General features: G+C 41.9%; 2 protein-coding genes across 2 annotated transcripts in view; one reads left to right on the forward strand and one right to left on the reverse strand.

The window, feature by feature from the left end:
- Window positions 1–5,138: 5,138 nt before the first annotated feature.
- Window positions 5,139–6,705, reverse strand: LOC311138172 (protein unc-119 homolog B-like; the record flags this gene model as incomplete). Its single annotated transcript, XM_084172842.1, has 5 exons — window positions 5,139–5,254; window positions 5,512–5,684; window positions 5,910–6,009; window positions 6,149–6,262; window positions 6,471–6,705. The coding sequence occupies 5 exons, from the start codon at window positions 6,703–6,705 to the stop codon at window positions 5,139–5,141; spliced, it is 738 nt and encodes a 245-aa protein (XP_084028968.1).
- Window positions 6,706–13,287: 6,582 nt separating this feature from the next.
- Window positions 13,288–16,950, forward strand: part of LOC311138189 (uncharacterized protein) — a 36,749-nt gene continuing 33,086 nt past the window's right edge. The window contains exon 1 of the mRNA XM_084172858.1: window positions 13,288–13,403. The gene's annotated coding sequence lies outside the window, so the exon portion shown is untranslated. The remainder of the gene's footprint in view (window positions 13,404–16,950) is intronic.

Consider the following 16,950-nt stretch of genomic DNA (forward strand, 5'->3'; position numbering starts at 1 on the left):
GCTGATGACACGGCGGTGGTAGGCCTGATCACAGAGGAGGTCAGAGACCTGGCAGTGTGGTGCCAGGACAACAACCTCTCCCTCAACGTGAGCGAGACAAAGGAGCTGATTGTGTACTAGAGGAAAAGGAGGGCCGAGCACGCCCCCATTCACATCGACGGGGCTGTAGTGGAGTGGGTTGAGAGCTTCAAGTCCCTTGGTATCCACATAACTAAGGACCTATCATGGTCAAAACACACCAACACAGTCGTGAAGAGGGCACGACAACGCCTATTCCTCAGGAGGCTGAAAAGATTTGGCATGGGACCTCAAATCCTTAAAAGGTTTTACAGCTGCACCATCGAGAGCATCCTGATTGGTTGCATCACCGCTTGGTATGGCAATTGCTCGGCATCCGACCGCAAGGCGCTACAGAGGGTAGTGTGTACGGCCCAGTACATCACTGGAGCCGAGCTTCCTGCCATCCAGGACCTCTATACCAGGCAGTGTCGGAAGAAGGCCCTAAACATTGTCAAAGACTCCAGCCTCTGCTACTGCAAGCAGTCCCGGAGCGCCAAGTCTGGGACCAAAAGGCTTCTTAACAGCTTCTACCCCCAAGCCATAAGACAGCTGAACAGTTAATCAAATGGCCACCCGGACTATTTGCATTGACCCCCTTATTTTATTCTTATTTTTTGCACTGACTCTCTTGCACAGGCTTGATGTACACTCACTGGACTTTAACCACACACTCACACATACTACACTGACACTCCAACACACACACACACACACATTCCTTCACACTCTTCACATATGCTGCTGCTACTCTGTTTATTATTTACGCATAGTCACTTTACCCCTACCTACATGTACATACAGTGGGGAAAAAAAGTATTTAGTCAGCCACCAATTGTGCAAGTTCTCCCACTTAAAAAGATGAGAGAGGCCTGTAATTTTCATCATAGGTACATGTCAACTATGACAGACAAAATGAGAAAAGAAAATCCAGAAAATCACATTGTAGGATTTTTAATGAATTTATTTGCAAATTATGGTGGAAAATAAGTATTTGGTCAGTAACAAAAGTTTCTCAATACTTTGTTATATACCCTTTGTTGGCAATGACACAGGTCAAACGTTTTCTGTAAGTCTTCACAAGGTTTCCACACACTGTTGCTGGTATTTAGGCCCATTCCTCCATGCAGATCTCCTCTAGAGCAGTGATGTTTTGGGGCTGTCGCTGGGCAACACGGACTTTCAAATCCCTCCAAAGATTTTCTATGGGGTTGAGATCTGGAGACTGGCTAGGCCACTCCAGGACCTTGAAATGCTTCTTACGAAGCCACTCCTTCGCTGCCCAGGCGGTGTGTTTGGGATCATTGTCATGCTGAAAGACCCAGCCACGTTTCATCTTCAATGCCCTTGCTGATGGAAGGAGGTTTTCACTGCTTCACAGTAGGTATGGTGTTCTTTGGATGCAACTCAGCATTCTTTGTCCTCCAAACACGACGAGTTGAGTTTTTACCAAAAAGTTCTATTTTGGTTTCATCTGACCATATGACATTCTCCCAATCCTCTTCTGGATCATCCAAATGCACTCTAGCAAACTTCAGACGGGCCTGGACATGTACTGGCTTAAGCAGGGGGACACATCTGGCACTGCAGGATTTGAGTCCCTGGCGGCGTAGTGTGTTACTGATGGTAGGCTTTGTTACTTTGGTCCCAGGTCTCTGCAGGTCATTCACTAGGTCCCCCCGTGTGGTTCTGGGATTTTTGCTCACCGTTCTTGTGATCATTTTGACCCCACGGGGTGAGATCTTGCGTGGAGCCCCAGATCGAGGGAGATTATCAGTGGTCTTGTATGTCTTCCATTTCCTAATAATTGCTCCCACAGTTGATTTCTTCAAACCAAGCTGCTTACCTATTGCAGATTCAGTCTTCCCAGCCTGGTGCAGGTCTACAATTTTGTTTCTGGTGTCCTTTGACAGCTCTTTGGTCTTGGCCATAGTGGAGTTTGGAGTGTGACTGTTTGAGGTTGTGGACAGGTGTCTTTTATACTGATAACAAGGTCAAACAGGTGCCATTAATACAGGTAACAAGTGGAGGACAGAGGAGCCTCTTAAAGAATAAGTTACAGGTCTGTGAGAGCCAGAAATCTTGCTTGTTTGTAGGTGACCAAATACTTATTTTCCACCATATTTTGCAAATAAATTCATTAAAAATCCTACAATGTGATTTTCTGGATTTTTTTTCTCAATTTGTCTGTCATAGTTGACGTGTACCTATGATGAAAATTACAGGCCTCTCTCATCTTTTTAAGTGGGAGAACTTGCACAATTGGTGGCTGACTAAATACTTTTTTTCCCCACTGTTTTACCTCAACTAACCCGTACCTCTGAATATTGGCTCGGTACGGTACACCTTGTATATAGCCTTTATATTGTTATTTTATTGTGTTACTATTTTTCCTTTAGTTTATTTAGCAAATGTTTCTTAATTACTTTTTTGGTTTTCGATAGTTAGCTTTTCACGGTAAGGTCTACACCTGTTGTATTCAGCGCATGTGACAAATACAATTAGATTTGATTTAAGACAGTTCAATGGTTATCAATGGTTATGTATCATTCATTTAAATTACCTTTCAACAGATTATGCCTTTAACAGCATCTGTGATTTAGTTATTGTTCATGTAGTACAGTATGTTTCCATTCATAAAAACAGACCGTCTCCCTTGTTTCTTTCTTGTTCCATGGCTCCCCCTCGTGGCCAACACCAGCCGTTACACTGTTCTCTCCCTAGAAAAGGGCGCTTACTCTCATTCTGGTAACACACATCTTATAGGTTGAATGAACGAATAACATTGCTGAAACACTGCTGCACCTGATCAAACGAATTTGAAAACGCACATACAGTATATTTTGTATATTTATTTCATACAATTACACACTTTATCCTGGACACCAGTAGTTAACAAAATACACAAGGATACACTATTTGATTTCTATCTAACAAAGATGAATCACCAATTCCTTTAAATTTCCACATATTTCACATATTTTTATGCCTCATGTGCTTTTGGTGTTTCTAGAGGAAACAATCGAAAACACTACAACTTTCTACTTTAAAACATGATAAAACATGGTAAAAGTATCCACCTGACATATTAATACAATCAAGAGTTGAGTAATACACTGTATCCTATATGACTGCATATCTAATTATTGACTGTGAAAAACATTTCTGACCAGAGCTATCTTTTCAGTTTATATAAATAAAAGCTATATATAAGTGCCTTTCAAAACAACCAAAGACACAAAAAATAAAGGACAGATTTGTGTACATAAAAATGTAAGTTCTAGTTATTTTACAACCTGTGTTTGTCACTGCTTTAGATTTTTTCTTGATTTGAATGTAATCGTACGAGTCCACTTTCTGATCACCTTGTTTGTGAAGCAGGGGTTGGAACCAAAATTATTTTCCAATCGTTTCATTCTGAACAGAATCATACTTTTTTTGTGTCTGTTCCACTATTCCGACCAGCAAAATAAGGTCTGAACCGGTTCCAACCACCCAAAAGTACCGGTTTCTATCATTCCTTTCTGTTCTTTTTAAACCTCTAAAATATTGATTTTTTTACATTTATTTCGACATCAAATTACTTCACCAATTAGTGTGGATAGAGCAGCTTGCTATGGAGCGGGTAAGCTATTTAATCTTCATAGGAAAGTCGTTAAGAGCAAATAGTATTTTGCCGTAACAGCATTGTTTAATCATAATGAAAGACAAACACACTGTACAGCCAGTCACTATGGACAAGTGCAGGGCACGAGATGCGACTGAAATTTTGCTGGTGGGAAGAGAGGGTGGAAGAGGAGGCCTGGCTTGAAGCGCTGGGCATCTTGTCATGACATGCATTATCTGAATTAGGCCCACAGAATTATACCTACGGAGGAGGTATAATTATACCTATGGAGGGGAACTTTCAATGTCTTTGAACTTCTGAGAGTTGGTTTACTGTTGGACGAGAACTAACGTTAGCTAACAAGCTTGTGTGTGCAGAACAGTACTGGAATTAAAAACACTTCTTATCTTTTTGTAGTTAATAAATCCAATGTGAAACGGTATAACTATAGTATCCTTAACTAGCATTGAAAAAGTTAATCCATTCTTCTCTAATAAAAAATCTCTCTCCCTAATTTCTGAATCACGCTTATAACGTTGTCAGTAGGCTACAGTAACCTATGCGTCGGTGGGGGAGGGGCAGGTAGCCTAAACATGCATGCAAACTGGCAAAGATTTCCAGCTGGCAGGCAGACACTGGAATACGTTTCTGAGTGACAGAGTGAGGGCTTTGCATAGGCGCTTTGTTGCAATTTTTGTGGGAATGGAAAAAAATGCCCGGAACAAAGAAGAACTTTATTAACCGGTTCCCATGCTTTTAAAATAATGGTTCTGTTCCGGAACAGTATAGATCACTTTTGTTCCTGGTTCTGATTCTGTTCGTCTAATAATTTCCTTATTTTAATACAAGTAAATGCAGGTGATGTGCTGCAGGGGGTCTCCCTGGGAGTATGTGAGTGAGCTGGCATGTGTGTTTGACAGTGAGTGTGTGGGTGTCTTCCCCATTCACGTCTTAATAATATATCCAGAGTGTAGTGTGGGCCTGAGCACAGCAGGTTACGACTGTGAGAGAGAAATAGAAAGAGAGGGAGAGAAAGAGAGAGAAAGATTGTTTGTCTGCCTGCCTTCCTGCGTGTCTGTGGTCATTGTTAGGTCCTTTAAGGGTATGACTCTAAAAAGCTGAATTTGGTGGGAAACTAGAGGTTCACAAAAGTGGGGAATATGCTTTCCCCTAAAAGCCAAGGAGTGCACAGTACATCAACTGTCCAACTACACACTAAAATCAGCCATTTGGTTAGTTGAGACACATCATTGTGGTTCAACCTGCCTGCTTTTGGTGGTACAGAGATGAAGCACTATAGGCAGAATACTGCCTCTACGCGGCTCTGTCCTGCTGTTTTTAAACTGTTCCATACTATACAGCTATGCCATGACAATAAATGCTTTTTAACTTAGTAATCAACATTCAGGGGAGAGTCTGTTGGGTGAGTATAGGCTTGGGCACACAACACACACACACACACACACACACACACTCAATGCCTGCCCCCGTTATAAGCGTAGTCTGCCTTGTTGTGCATGACCAGTCTGTTGTCAACGAAGTAGTAGCTGTCCGATCTCGTCTCGTAGGGATGCTCCACCATCTGACGAACTGGAAGGGAACATTTATTATTCTGTATTTCACGTTATTCCAATCCATATACTACTGCTAAATACAAAGTCTGGAAAATGTATTCAAAAGGTGATGTGCATTTCCTTCAGTAAATGATTGCATTTCCACATAAATGTAATGTACACATTTTACTTATTTACTCCTACATTTTATTTATGTAGCACTTTTCACAAAAACATCAGTAACAAAGTGCTTCAACCGGGGTCATTGACTACTGGGTGGGATGTAAAACTCACCCAAGCTCTCGGACAGCTGAGGGAACTCGTAGATGTGTTCGCAGGTGTTGCGGCTGTTTGGGATACAGAAGCCGAAGTCAAAGTCAAAGCTCTTCAGGAGGTGATCCCTGAAGTAGTGCCTCTCAATCATCCTGAAGCTGTTCAGAGGCCGGGTGCCAACTGTAAACTCCACTCTGACACACAGACAGAGAGAGAGAGACAGGCAGACAGACAGACCGACAGAGGGGGGGTAAACATGCAGTAGGTACTGTATGTGAGTAAACGTGTGGATAGAAAAACATGCTGTCTGTTCTGTTCTGTGTGTGTGTGTGTGTGTGTGTGTGTGTGTGTGTGTGTGTGTGTGTGTGTGTGTGTGAGCGAGAGAGAGAGAGAGAGAGAGAAAGAGAGAATTAACACACGTGGCTCCCACTGTCCTCAGTCGTAGGAATGCAGCTGTGAACTGGTAGCGTACGAAACGTCCGGCACTCATGTCTCCCTCTCCATTCTCCTCATCTTCCTCTGAGGTCAAAGACACAACACACACCATTTATTTTTACACCAATGGCACGGTGATGAATTCCAGTAGATACAACAAACACAAACACAGGATCATATTGGTCAGACACACACACAAACTGAGAGGGAATATGGACTGTACCTGTATGAGGTGGTTTGGCGATTTCAAACAACACAGTCCCTGTCTCCAGGTCTCTGATTTTAAAGCGGATGAAATCTATGTTGAAGATGTTGTCCTCTGGTTTACACAGGTACCCTGGGATGGACAGACAGATTATGGGTAGTCAGTGGCTGTTTTACAAGATCTAGAGGGCAATACAATTATCTATCTTCTGATCTATCCATCTATCATAGCGACTATGCAGGTAAATAGACAGACATTCGCGTGCCAATTCTACTCAACGTCACACTGTATGTAAATGCCACTGTGTGTAAATGCATCGTTCAGAAAATATATAGCCTACCCCGTGTAGCAACCCGCAATCCTAGGACCTCTTCAGGGGTGATGTGGCCAACTTGTGTCCGAAGATCATCTTCTGTGACGGGCCTACTATCAACCTGGCTTCGCCGAGACTTGAGTCTCTTCAGAACCCCTCCACTTGGCTTGCGCTCCCGTGCAACAGCCGCGGAACTGTGCCCGGTGCTCGAGACATTCTCAGCAGCAACAGGCGGGTCGATGCGGGCTTTAGCTCCGCTCATAATTCCCAGCTATGATGACAACCTTGTCTGTCTGTCTGTCTCTCTCTCTCTCTCTCTCTCTCTCTCTCTCTCTACCTCAAAGTAATAAGATGGCGTCGTAGTTGTCGACTGACAAACCTCCGCTTCTTGTTGATGGGTCAAGCGCTTGTTTTTGTACGCACATGCTGTACAGTTGCCATGACAACTGATCAGAGCGCAAGTGCAGGTGAGAGGGGGACTTTCAAAGGAATAACACTAGGTGTCAGGATGTGCACCACACCTGGCATAGGCTACACCTGCTTGCTTAAACGCGCACTCTGACTTTTTTGCGCAAAGGTATTTTGCAGCGATTGCGCCAAAATTGATTTACGCATGCGGTGGGCAAAGGCATTGAACCATGGCGCCTACAGTTGTTGTTTTTAACCCCCACTGATTCACAATCCCTCAATATTTAAAAGTTACATCTGTATGATGTCCTGCAGTACCAGCATTGATTCAGGAAGAGCCTCAAAACGAATTTATGCTTGATCCGAAATGTGGAGGGGGTGACGCAATTGCGGAGCCTCCAGAGGCATGCAGGGGACAAATTCAGTACGCATCACCCATGTGCCTCCCGAATTGTGTAACAATGCAGAGGGATCCTTATAGCTCAGTATAGCTCCGCATTGACATGATTGATTGACGGTAGGTGGGGCAGGAGGTCCTGTATAAACATAAACTCACTTCATTGACAACTTCCATCACAACAGCTCTGCTCAACAGCGCCGCGCTGCTCCAGGAAGCGCAAAAAGTATGATGCTCTCCATGAAGCCAAAAAGTACGATGCCATATGTCCACCAAATGCTCATAGTTTTGCTGTATGTTGTTTTTGCCAGATGTCTAGTCCACATTTTCCATATTTGGCAGCACCCTCTGTAGCTCAGTTGGTAGAGCATGGTGTTTGCAATGCCAGGGTTGTGGGTTCGATTCCCACGGGGGCCAGTATGAAAATGTATACACTCACTAACTGTAAATCGCTCTGGATAAGAGCGTCTGCTAAATGACTGAAATGTAAATGGAGAAGGTCATTTTCGCTGTCTCTGGGTTCCCTGCCATGTTTGACCAAAGTGATGATTCCTACATGCTAAAAATGTTGCATGGAGACACATTGCCAATATGATTGGATTACCTGGTCAGTTGAATGTGAAATAATTAGTTGGAAAGTGGAAGCTAGGCGCTGGTAATGTCTTAGCAAAGTGGTTAGCTTTATAGTTAGATAGCTAGCTAACTGGCTTGACTGTTTATGAACTTCTGTTTGTACCACAGCAAGGTAAAGCAATGCAGGAGTTAAAAATATTGAACGCATGCAGTACACAGAACGCACCGCAGCCTAGTGTGGCATTCCCAACCCAGCGTTGCGGACTGCTCCATTGACAATGAATGACTTCTGTTGGAACACAAAGAGTTAATGCATTTGTTGGACATGAGGCTTGAATGCCCTGACTTCTGCAGAGGCCATATCAACATAAATGCTGCACCGCCAATGCAGATGCCAGATTGACCATGCAGCTTGCCTTTTATGAGTTTTAGGATGCTGTACTGTTTTACCCTAGCTGAAAATCGAAGGTTGTAGGCTATTAGCCTACATGCCTAAGTTTTATTTTAGCCTAGGCATAAGCCTACTAATTAAACTTTCAAAACCACAACTACTAGTCTACTTAATAGCACATTATGGCCAGAGGCAGAGGAAGTAAATCAAATTCACCATCAACACTCAGCGGGATTTGAGTGTCTTGAACTGTGAAATTAACCCTTTCCCTAGTAGACACAGAGGACTAATTTCCTGGAGTAATAAAGAGCCATTTCAGAAACTTTAGAGCCAAGGAATGTGTTTCTTCTCTCATACGGGAGTAAAAAATGCCCAGTTCACTGATTCAATAAATAATTTATAATATATATATATATATATACACTACCAGTCAAAAGAGTGTGCAAAGCTGTCATCAAGGCAAAAGGTGGCTATTTGAAGAATCTCAAACATAAAATATATTTTGATTTGTTTAACACTTTTTTGGTTACTACATGATTCCATATGTGTTATTTCATAGTTTTGATGTCTTCACTATTATTCTACAATGTAGAAAATAGTACAAATAAAGAAAAACCCTTGAATGAGTAGGTGTGTCCAAACTTTTGACTTGTACTGTATATACACTACCGGTCAAAAGTTTTAGAACACCTTCTCATTCAAGGGTTTTACAGACAGCATCACCAGCAAAGCACCCCCACACCATAACACCTCCTCCTCCATGCTTTACGGGGGGAAATACACATACAGAGATCATCCGTTCACCCACACCGCGTCTCACAAAGACACGGCGGTTGGAACCAAAAATCTCAAATTTGGACTCCAGACCAAAGGACACATTTCCACAGGTCTAATGTCCTTTGCTCGTGTTTCTTGGCCCAAGCAAGTCTCTTCTTCTTATTGGTGTCCTCTAGTAGTGGTTTCTTTGCAGCAATTCGACCATGAAGGCCTGATTCACACAGTCTCCTCTGAACAGTTGAGATGTGTCTGTTACTTGAACTCTGTGAAGCATTTATTTGGGCTGCAATTTCTGAGGCTGGTAACTCTAATGAATTTATTCTCTGCAGCAGAGGTAACTCTGGGTCTTCCATTCCTGTGGCGGTCCTCATGAGAGCCAGTTTCATCATAGCGCTTCATTGTTTTTGTGACTGCACTTGAAGAAACTTTCAAAGTTCTTGAACTTTTCCGGATTGACTGACCTTCATGTCTTAAAGTAATGATGGACTGTTGTTTCTCTTTGCTTATTTGAGCTGTTCTTGCCATAATATGGATTGGTCTTTTACCAAATAGGGCTATCTTCTGTATACCACCCCTACCTTGTCACAACACAACTGATTGGCTCAAACGCATTAAGAAGGAAAGAAATTCCACAAATTAACTTTTAAGAAGGGACACCTGTTGATTGAAATGCATTCCAGGTGACTACCTCATGAAGCTGGTTGAGAGAATGCCAAGAATGTGCAAAGCTGTCATCAAGGCAAAGGGTGGCTATTTGAAGAATCTCAAATATAAAATATATTTTGATTTGTTTAACACTTTTTTGGTTACTACATTCCATATATGTTATTTCATAGTTTTGATGTCTTCACTATTATTCTACAATGTAGAAAATAGTTTAAAAAAAAAGAAAAACCCTTGAATGAGTAGGTGTTCTAAAACTTTTGACCGGTAGTGTATATATGTACCGTCAAATCTTGGGTGAGAACCTCCTTCCCTCAGCCAGGGCATTGAAAATGGGTCGTGGATGGGTATTCCAGCATGACAATGACCCAAAACACACGGCCAAGGCAACAAAGGAGTGGCTCAAGAAGAAGCACATTAAGGTCCTGGAGTGGCCTAGCCAGTCTCCAGACCTTAATCTCATTGAAAATCTGTGGAGGGAGCTGAAGGTTCGAGTTGCCAAACGTCAGCCTCGAAACCTTAATGACTTGGAGAAGATCTGCAAAGAGGAGTGGGACAAAATCCCTCCTGAGATGTGTGCAAACCTGGTGGCCAACTACAAGAAATGTCTGACCTCTGTGATTTGCCACCAAGTACTAAGTCATGTTTTGCAGAGGGGTCTAAATACTTATTTACCATCATTAAAATGCAAATCAATTTATAACATTTTTGACATGCGTTTTTCTGGATTTTTTTGTTGTTATTCTGTCTCTCACTGTTCAAATAAACCTACCATTAAAATTATAGACTGATCATGTCTTTGTCAGTGGGCAAATGTACAAAATCAGCAGGGGATCAAATACTTTTTTCCCTCACTGTATATATATATATGATATTATTATTATTTTTATATATATATTTTTCGCCTCAACCCTGCTTCCCGCGGATATGCATATAGAACTGTTCTGTGCATAATTTTGTATGCCATCATGCAGGACAAGCTAGTGATTTGAAATCACTACTCTATATGGGAACAACCAGTTCAATTTATTGATGTTGCTAGAGATGAATGTGACAGAAGAACAGAAACAAACAAGATTAATTGTTGAAATGCGCCCCTGTGCTCTGCCAGCCTATGAAACCAGTAGGTCGATAGGAGTATAACTTTAATATGTTCTAATTATTCATTTAGGTCGAACAGGGTGAAAATGATCTTCTCCATGCTGTTAACCGTTTTCCAGCCTTGTAAGGCACATGTGCAAGTATGGGAAAATGTGGGTTAGACATCCAGCAAAAACAACATATGGAAAAACACATGTGCATCTGGTGGACATATGGCGTTAGGTGGTTTGGTGGTTTATCTACTTCTGTTTCCGATACCCTGTTTCTGTTACCACAAGGCAAAGCAATGCAATGCACAAATTGGAAAAATCCAATGCATGTCACACACTGCAGGCATCACAACCTAGTCAGGCAGAACGGCAGAGTCACAAACAGTGTGGATTGCCTTTCACTGAAATGAATGGACTTCCACCAGAACGTCTAAAGGAGAGCTAGCGAGAATGACGAAAACGGGTACAGAGTTAGCAAAGATGAGAGTGAGAATGAAGGTGATGAGAATACTGGATGGACTACAGTTGCTAAAGAATGGATAAAGAGAGCTAAAATAATGTTTAAAACGCTGTCTAGTAATCCTACTGCTCATGGCACAACTACTTCACAGTTTGTAGTAGGAGTGGGGTTTGAGGATAAGAAGATGCACTTGGGATATTCATTTGATGTTGCCAAGATGGTGAAGAAAGTGTTGGGTACTGTGGAATCTGTGAGGGTGACCAGAAGTGGAATTTTGTAGAATTTTTGTGTGTCGGGAGAACAAAAGGAGAGCACGTTCGCCTCACCAGAATCAAGGAGAAAGAGGTGACTGCCTTCGATTTTCGGAGCAGGGCACCAATCAAGGGCATGATTCTGGAGTCTCTGAGAAGATCAAGATGAACATTCCTGGAGTAGTTGGGGCATGACGATTGACGCGTATGTTCAATTGAAAGAAGAAAGAGACTACGTCTGTGTTACTGTTTTTTGATGAGGAGTCGCTCCACACATCAAGATGGGATATGTGAGTTACCCTGTGAGGGCATTTGTCCCCAGGTTACAGCAGTGTTCCAACTGCAAAGCATTTGGGCATACGTAAAAATGTATGCACACATGACTGTAAGTCGCTTTGGATAAAAGCGTCTGCTAAATGGCATATTATTATTATTATTATTAAAGTGTTTGCAAAGAGTATGACTTGAGTGATTATTTTGCTCCGGAAGATGTTGATGTTGAATGTTGCAATTGTGGTGGGAAGCATGCACAAGAGTTCCCTGAATGTCCTGTAAGGGGGAAGGAGGCCGTGATTGCTAAGATAAGAGCTGTTCAGCATGTCTCCTATGCCGAGACAGCAAGAAAAGGTAAAGAATGTTCTAGTGGTTCTGTTGCCTTGGAGTAACCGCAGTCCAGCGCTGTGGGTGCTGTTCGCAAGGTGCAGGATCCAGATACCCTTGTCGTGAAGAAAGTAGATTTTTAGGCATTTATTGCTATGGTGATAAACTGCACTGCAGGAGCAGATAAGAACTCAAAGATAAATATCATCGTATCTGCAGCTGAACGCTTCTTGGGAATGCAGGATGTAATGGGTGAGGAGCTGCATGGTGTATTGACTGGCACAGCGGTTCTGTCATCTCAGGTCAACCATATCTGAGTAGGGCTCTGAGTGTGTTTAGGGCGAAGTTTTTAATTTTGTTTTCGGATGTTTGAGTGGATTAAATGTTTTAGTTTATTTCCGTTTTCCGTTTTGGATTTCTCCTTTTTTTTTTTTCACATCCAGTAGTGGGTGGCAATACATTGTTTCCAGTGAAGTCTGCCCTGAAACATCACTGAAGAAGAAGAAGAAGAAGAAGAAGAAGAAGAAGAAGAAGAAGAAGAAGAAGAAGAAGAAGAAGAAGAAGAAGAAGAAGAAGAAACACAAACAGTTTGGCACAGTTGGTGTGCACAAGGCTTGACTGTCCGGACTGCCACTCTAGGGACTCGCGGACCATCGTTCGCTGTGGCACAATATTATTATTGTGTGGGATCTGTGTTGAATGACTTTGGAGAGAGACAAATTTGTCAAACAGCCTCTGTTCCACACATATTGTAATCTGGAGATCCTGAAGATAACACGTAAAGTCTCAAGTCTATTCATATGAAACACCTGACTTGTCAGTTGGTCACAGCTATAAGTAACAGCTGCGTTATCGTTAAGCGGGCTAGAATGGTCCTTTTGGTTGAATTGTTTTCAAAGTGAAAGACTCATAATCATTATCAAAACAGGTAGACTCGAAGTATATGATAATAAAAAGCTTTTAATTTGTCACTATAGGCTAGGGATATGCAACAAGGAAAAGGGCTATTGAACTGTTTCACTACCAGGAGTCATAACATAGCAGGAGGTCATTCCAGGACTTTTATAATATGGTTTTTATTATAGCGCCTTTATGGTTTTGATATGCCTGTATTTATCCGCTCTCTACCTGCGGTGAAGGAGAGATTAGACTACATGAGTTCAAGTCAGGTCATTGTGTGCTGCATTTATTGGTCACGTATTAACACCAACTGAAGGTTACAGAGTCATACAAGGGGTTTGATTCGCTTGTTTTTCTTACAACCAACCATTATTTTCCAAAACTTTTAGCACGTTGCTGTATAAAATAATACGTCTTCAACATCAGTCTGCAAAGGATAGACTCGGAAGGTAAAGTGTATTTTTGTATTTTCTTTTGTGGACTGACTGCAAACACACATAAAACGATTTGAGACTAGTGGAAGCTGAGTTGCAGGTGTTTTAGAATTGCAAATACAAGAAGCATAAACAACATTTAACACAGGCATATTTTGGGATCTATTGCATGGGGTGGAATAGATCATAGATAATGCAAATAACAGAATTGGCTGCTAGGTATTTGTCAGAAAGTGATTATGTTGCAAACATGTACCAATAGATCGTATCTAACTATGTGACAGAGTCCTATTCAATCAAAACCTGTCCTTAAAAGTGGAAACCCAGTTGATTGATGAGAGCCCTAAGTGCCACTACTATTATGACAGGGCTAGAAAGGGGTAGTCCCAGAGGGCTCAAAAGTAGTGCACTTTATAGGGAACTAGAGTGCCATTTGGGACGCACACCTATGCCTCGCAGTCAGACCTTGGGGCTCCTCACTATGCCTCGCAGTCAGACCTTGGGGCTCCTCACTATGCCTCGCAGTCAGACCTTGGGGCTCCTCACTATGCCTCGCAGTCAGACCTTGGGGCTCCTCACTATGCCTCGCAGTCAGACCTTGGGGCTCCTCACTATGCCTCGCAGTCAGACCTTGGGGCTCCTCACTATGCCTCGCAGTCAGACCTTGGGGCTCCTCACATGATTTTAAAGTGCTTCATATATGGAGCAGTGGTGTGTGGTTGGACTGGTTTATACTACACTCTGACAGCTGACAGGAAAAACCAGACAGGATGTGCAACATGCAACTGGGACACATTTGTGTTTTGTTCCATTCAAATTTCGATGACATCCCTCACAAATCAACCAAACAACCTGGCTTGACTCTAGTGTCAATCTAAGTATGGTTAGAAATAAGAACAGCTTCCTTCAAACAACTCAAACAAATTTATAGTATAGAGATTTTGCGCAATCAGCTATCCTAGTTTCAATCAGAGATAAAAAGCTTTTTGGATTTGAGATTAAGGGCTCTATTCAATCCCTATCATGGAAGTTCAGCATTACGGTGTGATTTAAATTTAAAGGCAATGTTCACACGTTAGCGGAGACTACATTCACGGTAAACGCTGCATATGTCAGCTCATTCAGAAATTAAATTATTAAAATGTATAGCGCGCAATCTATAACGCTTTAGCGTACAGACTGAATAGAGCCCTAGATCATGAATATCAGGCCAAGGAGCAGTATCCCACTGGGCACAGACGTCAGTTCAACGTCTATTTTTTATTTACATTTGGTTGAGTTGTCAACTAACGTGAATTCAACGTGAAATCAACAACAACAAAATTAACATGACATTGTATTTAGGTTAAAAGTTGGGTGAAAAAAATACTAAATTCCCTTACATTAATGACTTTTAGCAAATCCAATCAGTTTTCAATGTTGATTCAATGTCATTACATTGATTATTTTTGTTGTTGAAATGACGTGGAAACAACAATGATTCAACCAGTTTTTGCCCAGTGGGATGTCACTGTTTATTTGAGTGTAAGCAACAGCACTTTTTGTAGACAATCCCCATATTTTAAGTGATGATAAGTTTACGATTTATCATCTTTAAGTGACTATAGTGCTAAAGGTTTGCATTTGGTTGCAAATCCCTCGCTAAAATAAGTGAATTGTTATACATAATGTAGAATTGGATGTCAAACAAAATGCAAACAACAGACATTTATTTTGCTGACATAACAATAACACTGCACAGTTACGGTATACAGTGGGGAAAAAAAGTATTTAGTCAGCCACCAATTGTGCAAGTTCTCCCACTTAAAAAGATGAGAGGCCTGTAATTTTCATCATAGGTACACGTCAACTATGACAGACAAAATGAGAATTTTTTTTCCAGAAAATCACATTGTAGGATGTTTAATGAATTTATTTGCAAATTATGGTGGAAAATAAGTATTTGGTCAATAACAAAAGTTACTCAATACTTTGTTATATACCCTTTGTTGGCAATGACACAGGTCAAACGTTTTCTGTAAGTCTTCACAAGGTTTTCACACACTGTTGCTGGTATTTTGGCCCATTCCTCCATGCAGATCTCCTCTAGAGCAGTGATGTTTTGGGGCTGTCGCTCCTTTGTTGCCCGGGCGGTGTGTTTGGAATCATTGTCATGCTGAAAGACCCAGCCAGGTTTTCACTCAAAATCTCACGATACATGGCCCCATTCATTCTTTCCTTTACACGGATCAGTCGTCCTGGTCCCTTTGCAGAAAAACAGCCCCAAAGCATGATGTTTCCACCCCCATGCTTCACAGTAGGTATGGTGTTCTTTGGATGCAACTCAGCATTCTTTGTCCTCCAAACACGACGAGTTGAGTTTTTACCAAAAAGTTCTATTTTGGTTTCATCTGACCATATTACGTTCTCCCAATCCTCTTCTGGATCATCCAAATGAACTCTAGCAAACTTCAGACGGGCCTGGACATGTACTGGCTTAAGCAGGGGGACACGTCTGGCACTGCAGGATTTGAGTCCCTGGCGGCGTAGTGTGTTACTGATGGTAGGCTTTGTTACTTTGGTCCCAGCTCTCTGCAGGTCATTCACTAGGTCCCCCCGTGTGGTTCTGGGATTTTTGCTCACCGTTCTTGTGATCATTTTGACCCCACGGGGTGAGATCTTGCGTGGAGCCCCAGATCGAGGGAGATTATCAGTGGTCTTGTATGTCTTCCATTTCCTAATAATTGCTCCCACAGTTGATTTCTTCAAACCAAGCTGCTTACCTATTGCAGATTCAGTCTTCCCAGCCTGGTGCAGGTCTACAATTTTGTTTCTGGTGTCCTTTGACAGCTCTTTGGTCTTGGCCATAGTGGAGTTTGGAGTGTGACTGTTTGAGGTTGTGGATAGGTGTCTTTTATACTGATAACAAGTTCAAACAGGTGCCATTAATACAGGTAACGAGTGGAGGACAGAGGAGCCTCTTAAAGAAGAAGTTACAGGTCTGTGAGAGCCAGAAATCTTGCTTGTTTGTAGGTGACCAAATACTTATTTTCCACCATAATTTGCAAATAAATTCATTACAAATCCTACAATGTGATTTTCTGGATTTTTTTTCCTCATTTTGTCTGTCATATTTGACGTGTACCTATGATGAAAGTTACAGGCCTCTCTCATCTTTTTAAGTGGGAGAACTTGCACAATTGGTGGCTGACTAAATACTTTTTTCCCCCACTGTAAGAGGTAGCTTGTAGTATGTCTCACTTTGTTTAGTTTTAGAGGTAGGTATTTTTCCTCTGTAAAAATCTAATCCAACCAGCCTCTTTTAGCTTGGGCTTAGAGAACCAAACCGACTGGCTTTTAACCCAGAGTATCACCAGAATATGTGAAAGTGATACGTTATGGTGAAAGTATTTGTCAGAGAGTGACAGCTAAATGTGAAGTAAAGGATATTATTTGTTTTCTAACTGGCTTCATGTAGCACCAATAGCCTAAAATAGCCTTTCTTCTTCTTCTCGTCTCTCTTCTCACTTCTTCCTCCCCCTCCCTTTCTGTCCCTTCTCCTCCCCTGCTCACCTCTCCCTTT

The sequence above is a fragment of the Coregonus lavaretus genome (assembly GCF_964263955.1).
Source record: "Coregonus lavaretus genome assembly, chromosome: 12".
In the NCBI taxonomy this organism is placed as follows: domain Eukaryota; kingdom Metazoa; phylum Chordata; class Actinopteri; order Salmoniformes; family Salmonidae; genus Coregonus; species Coregonus lavaretus.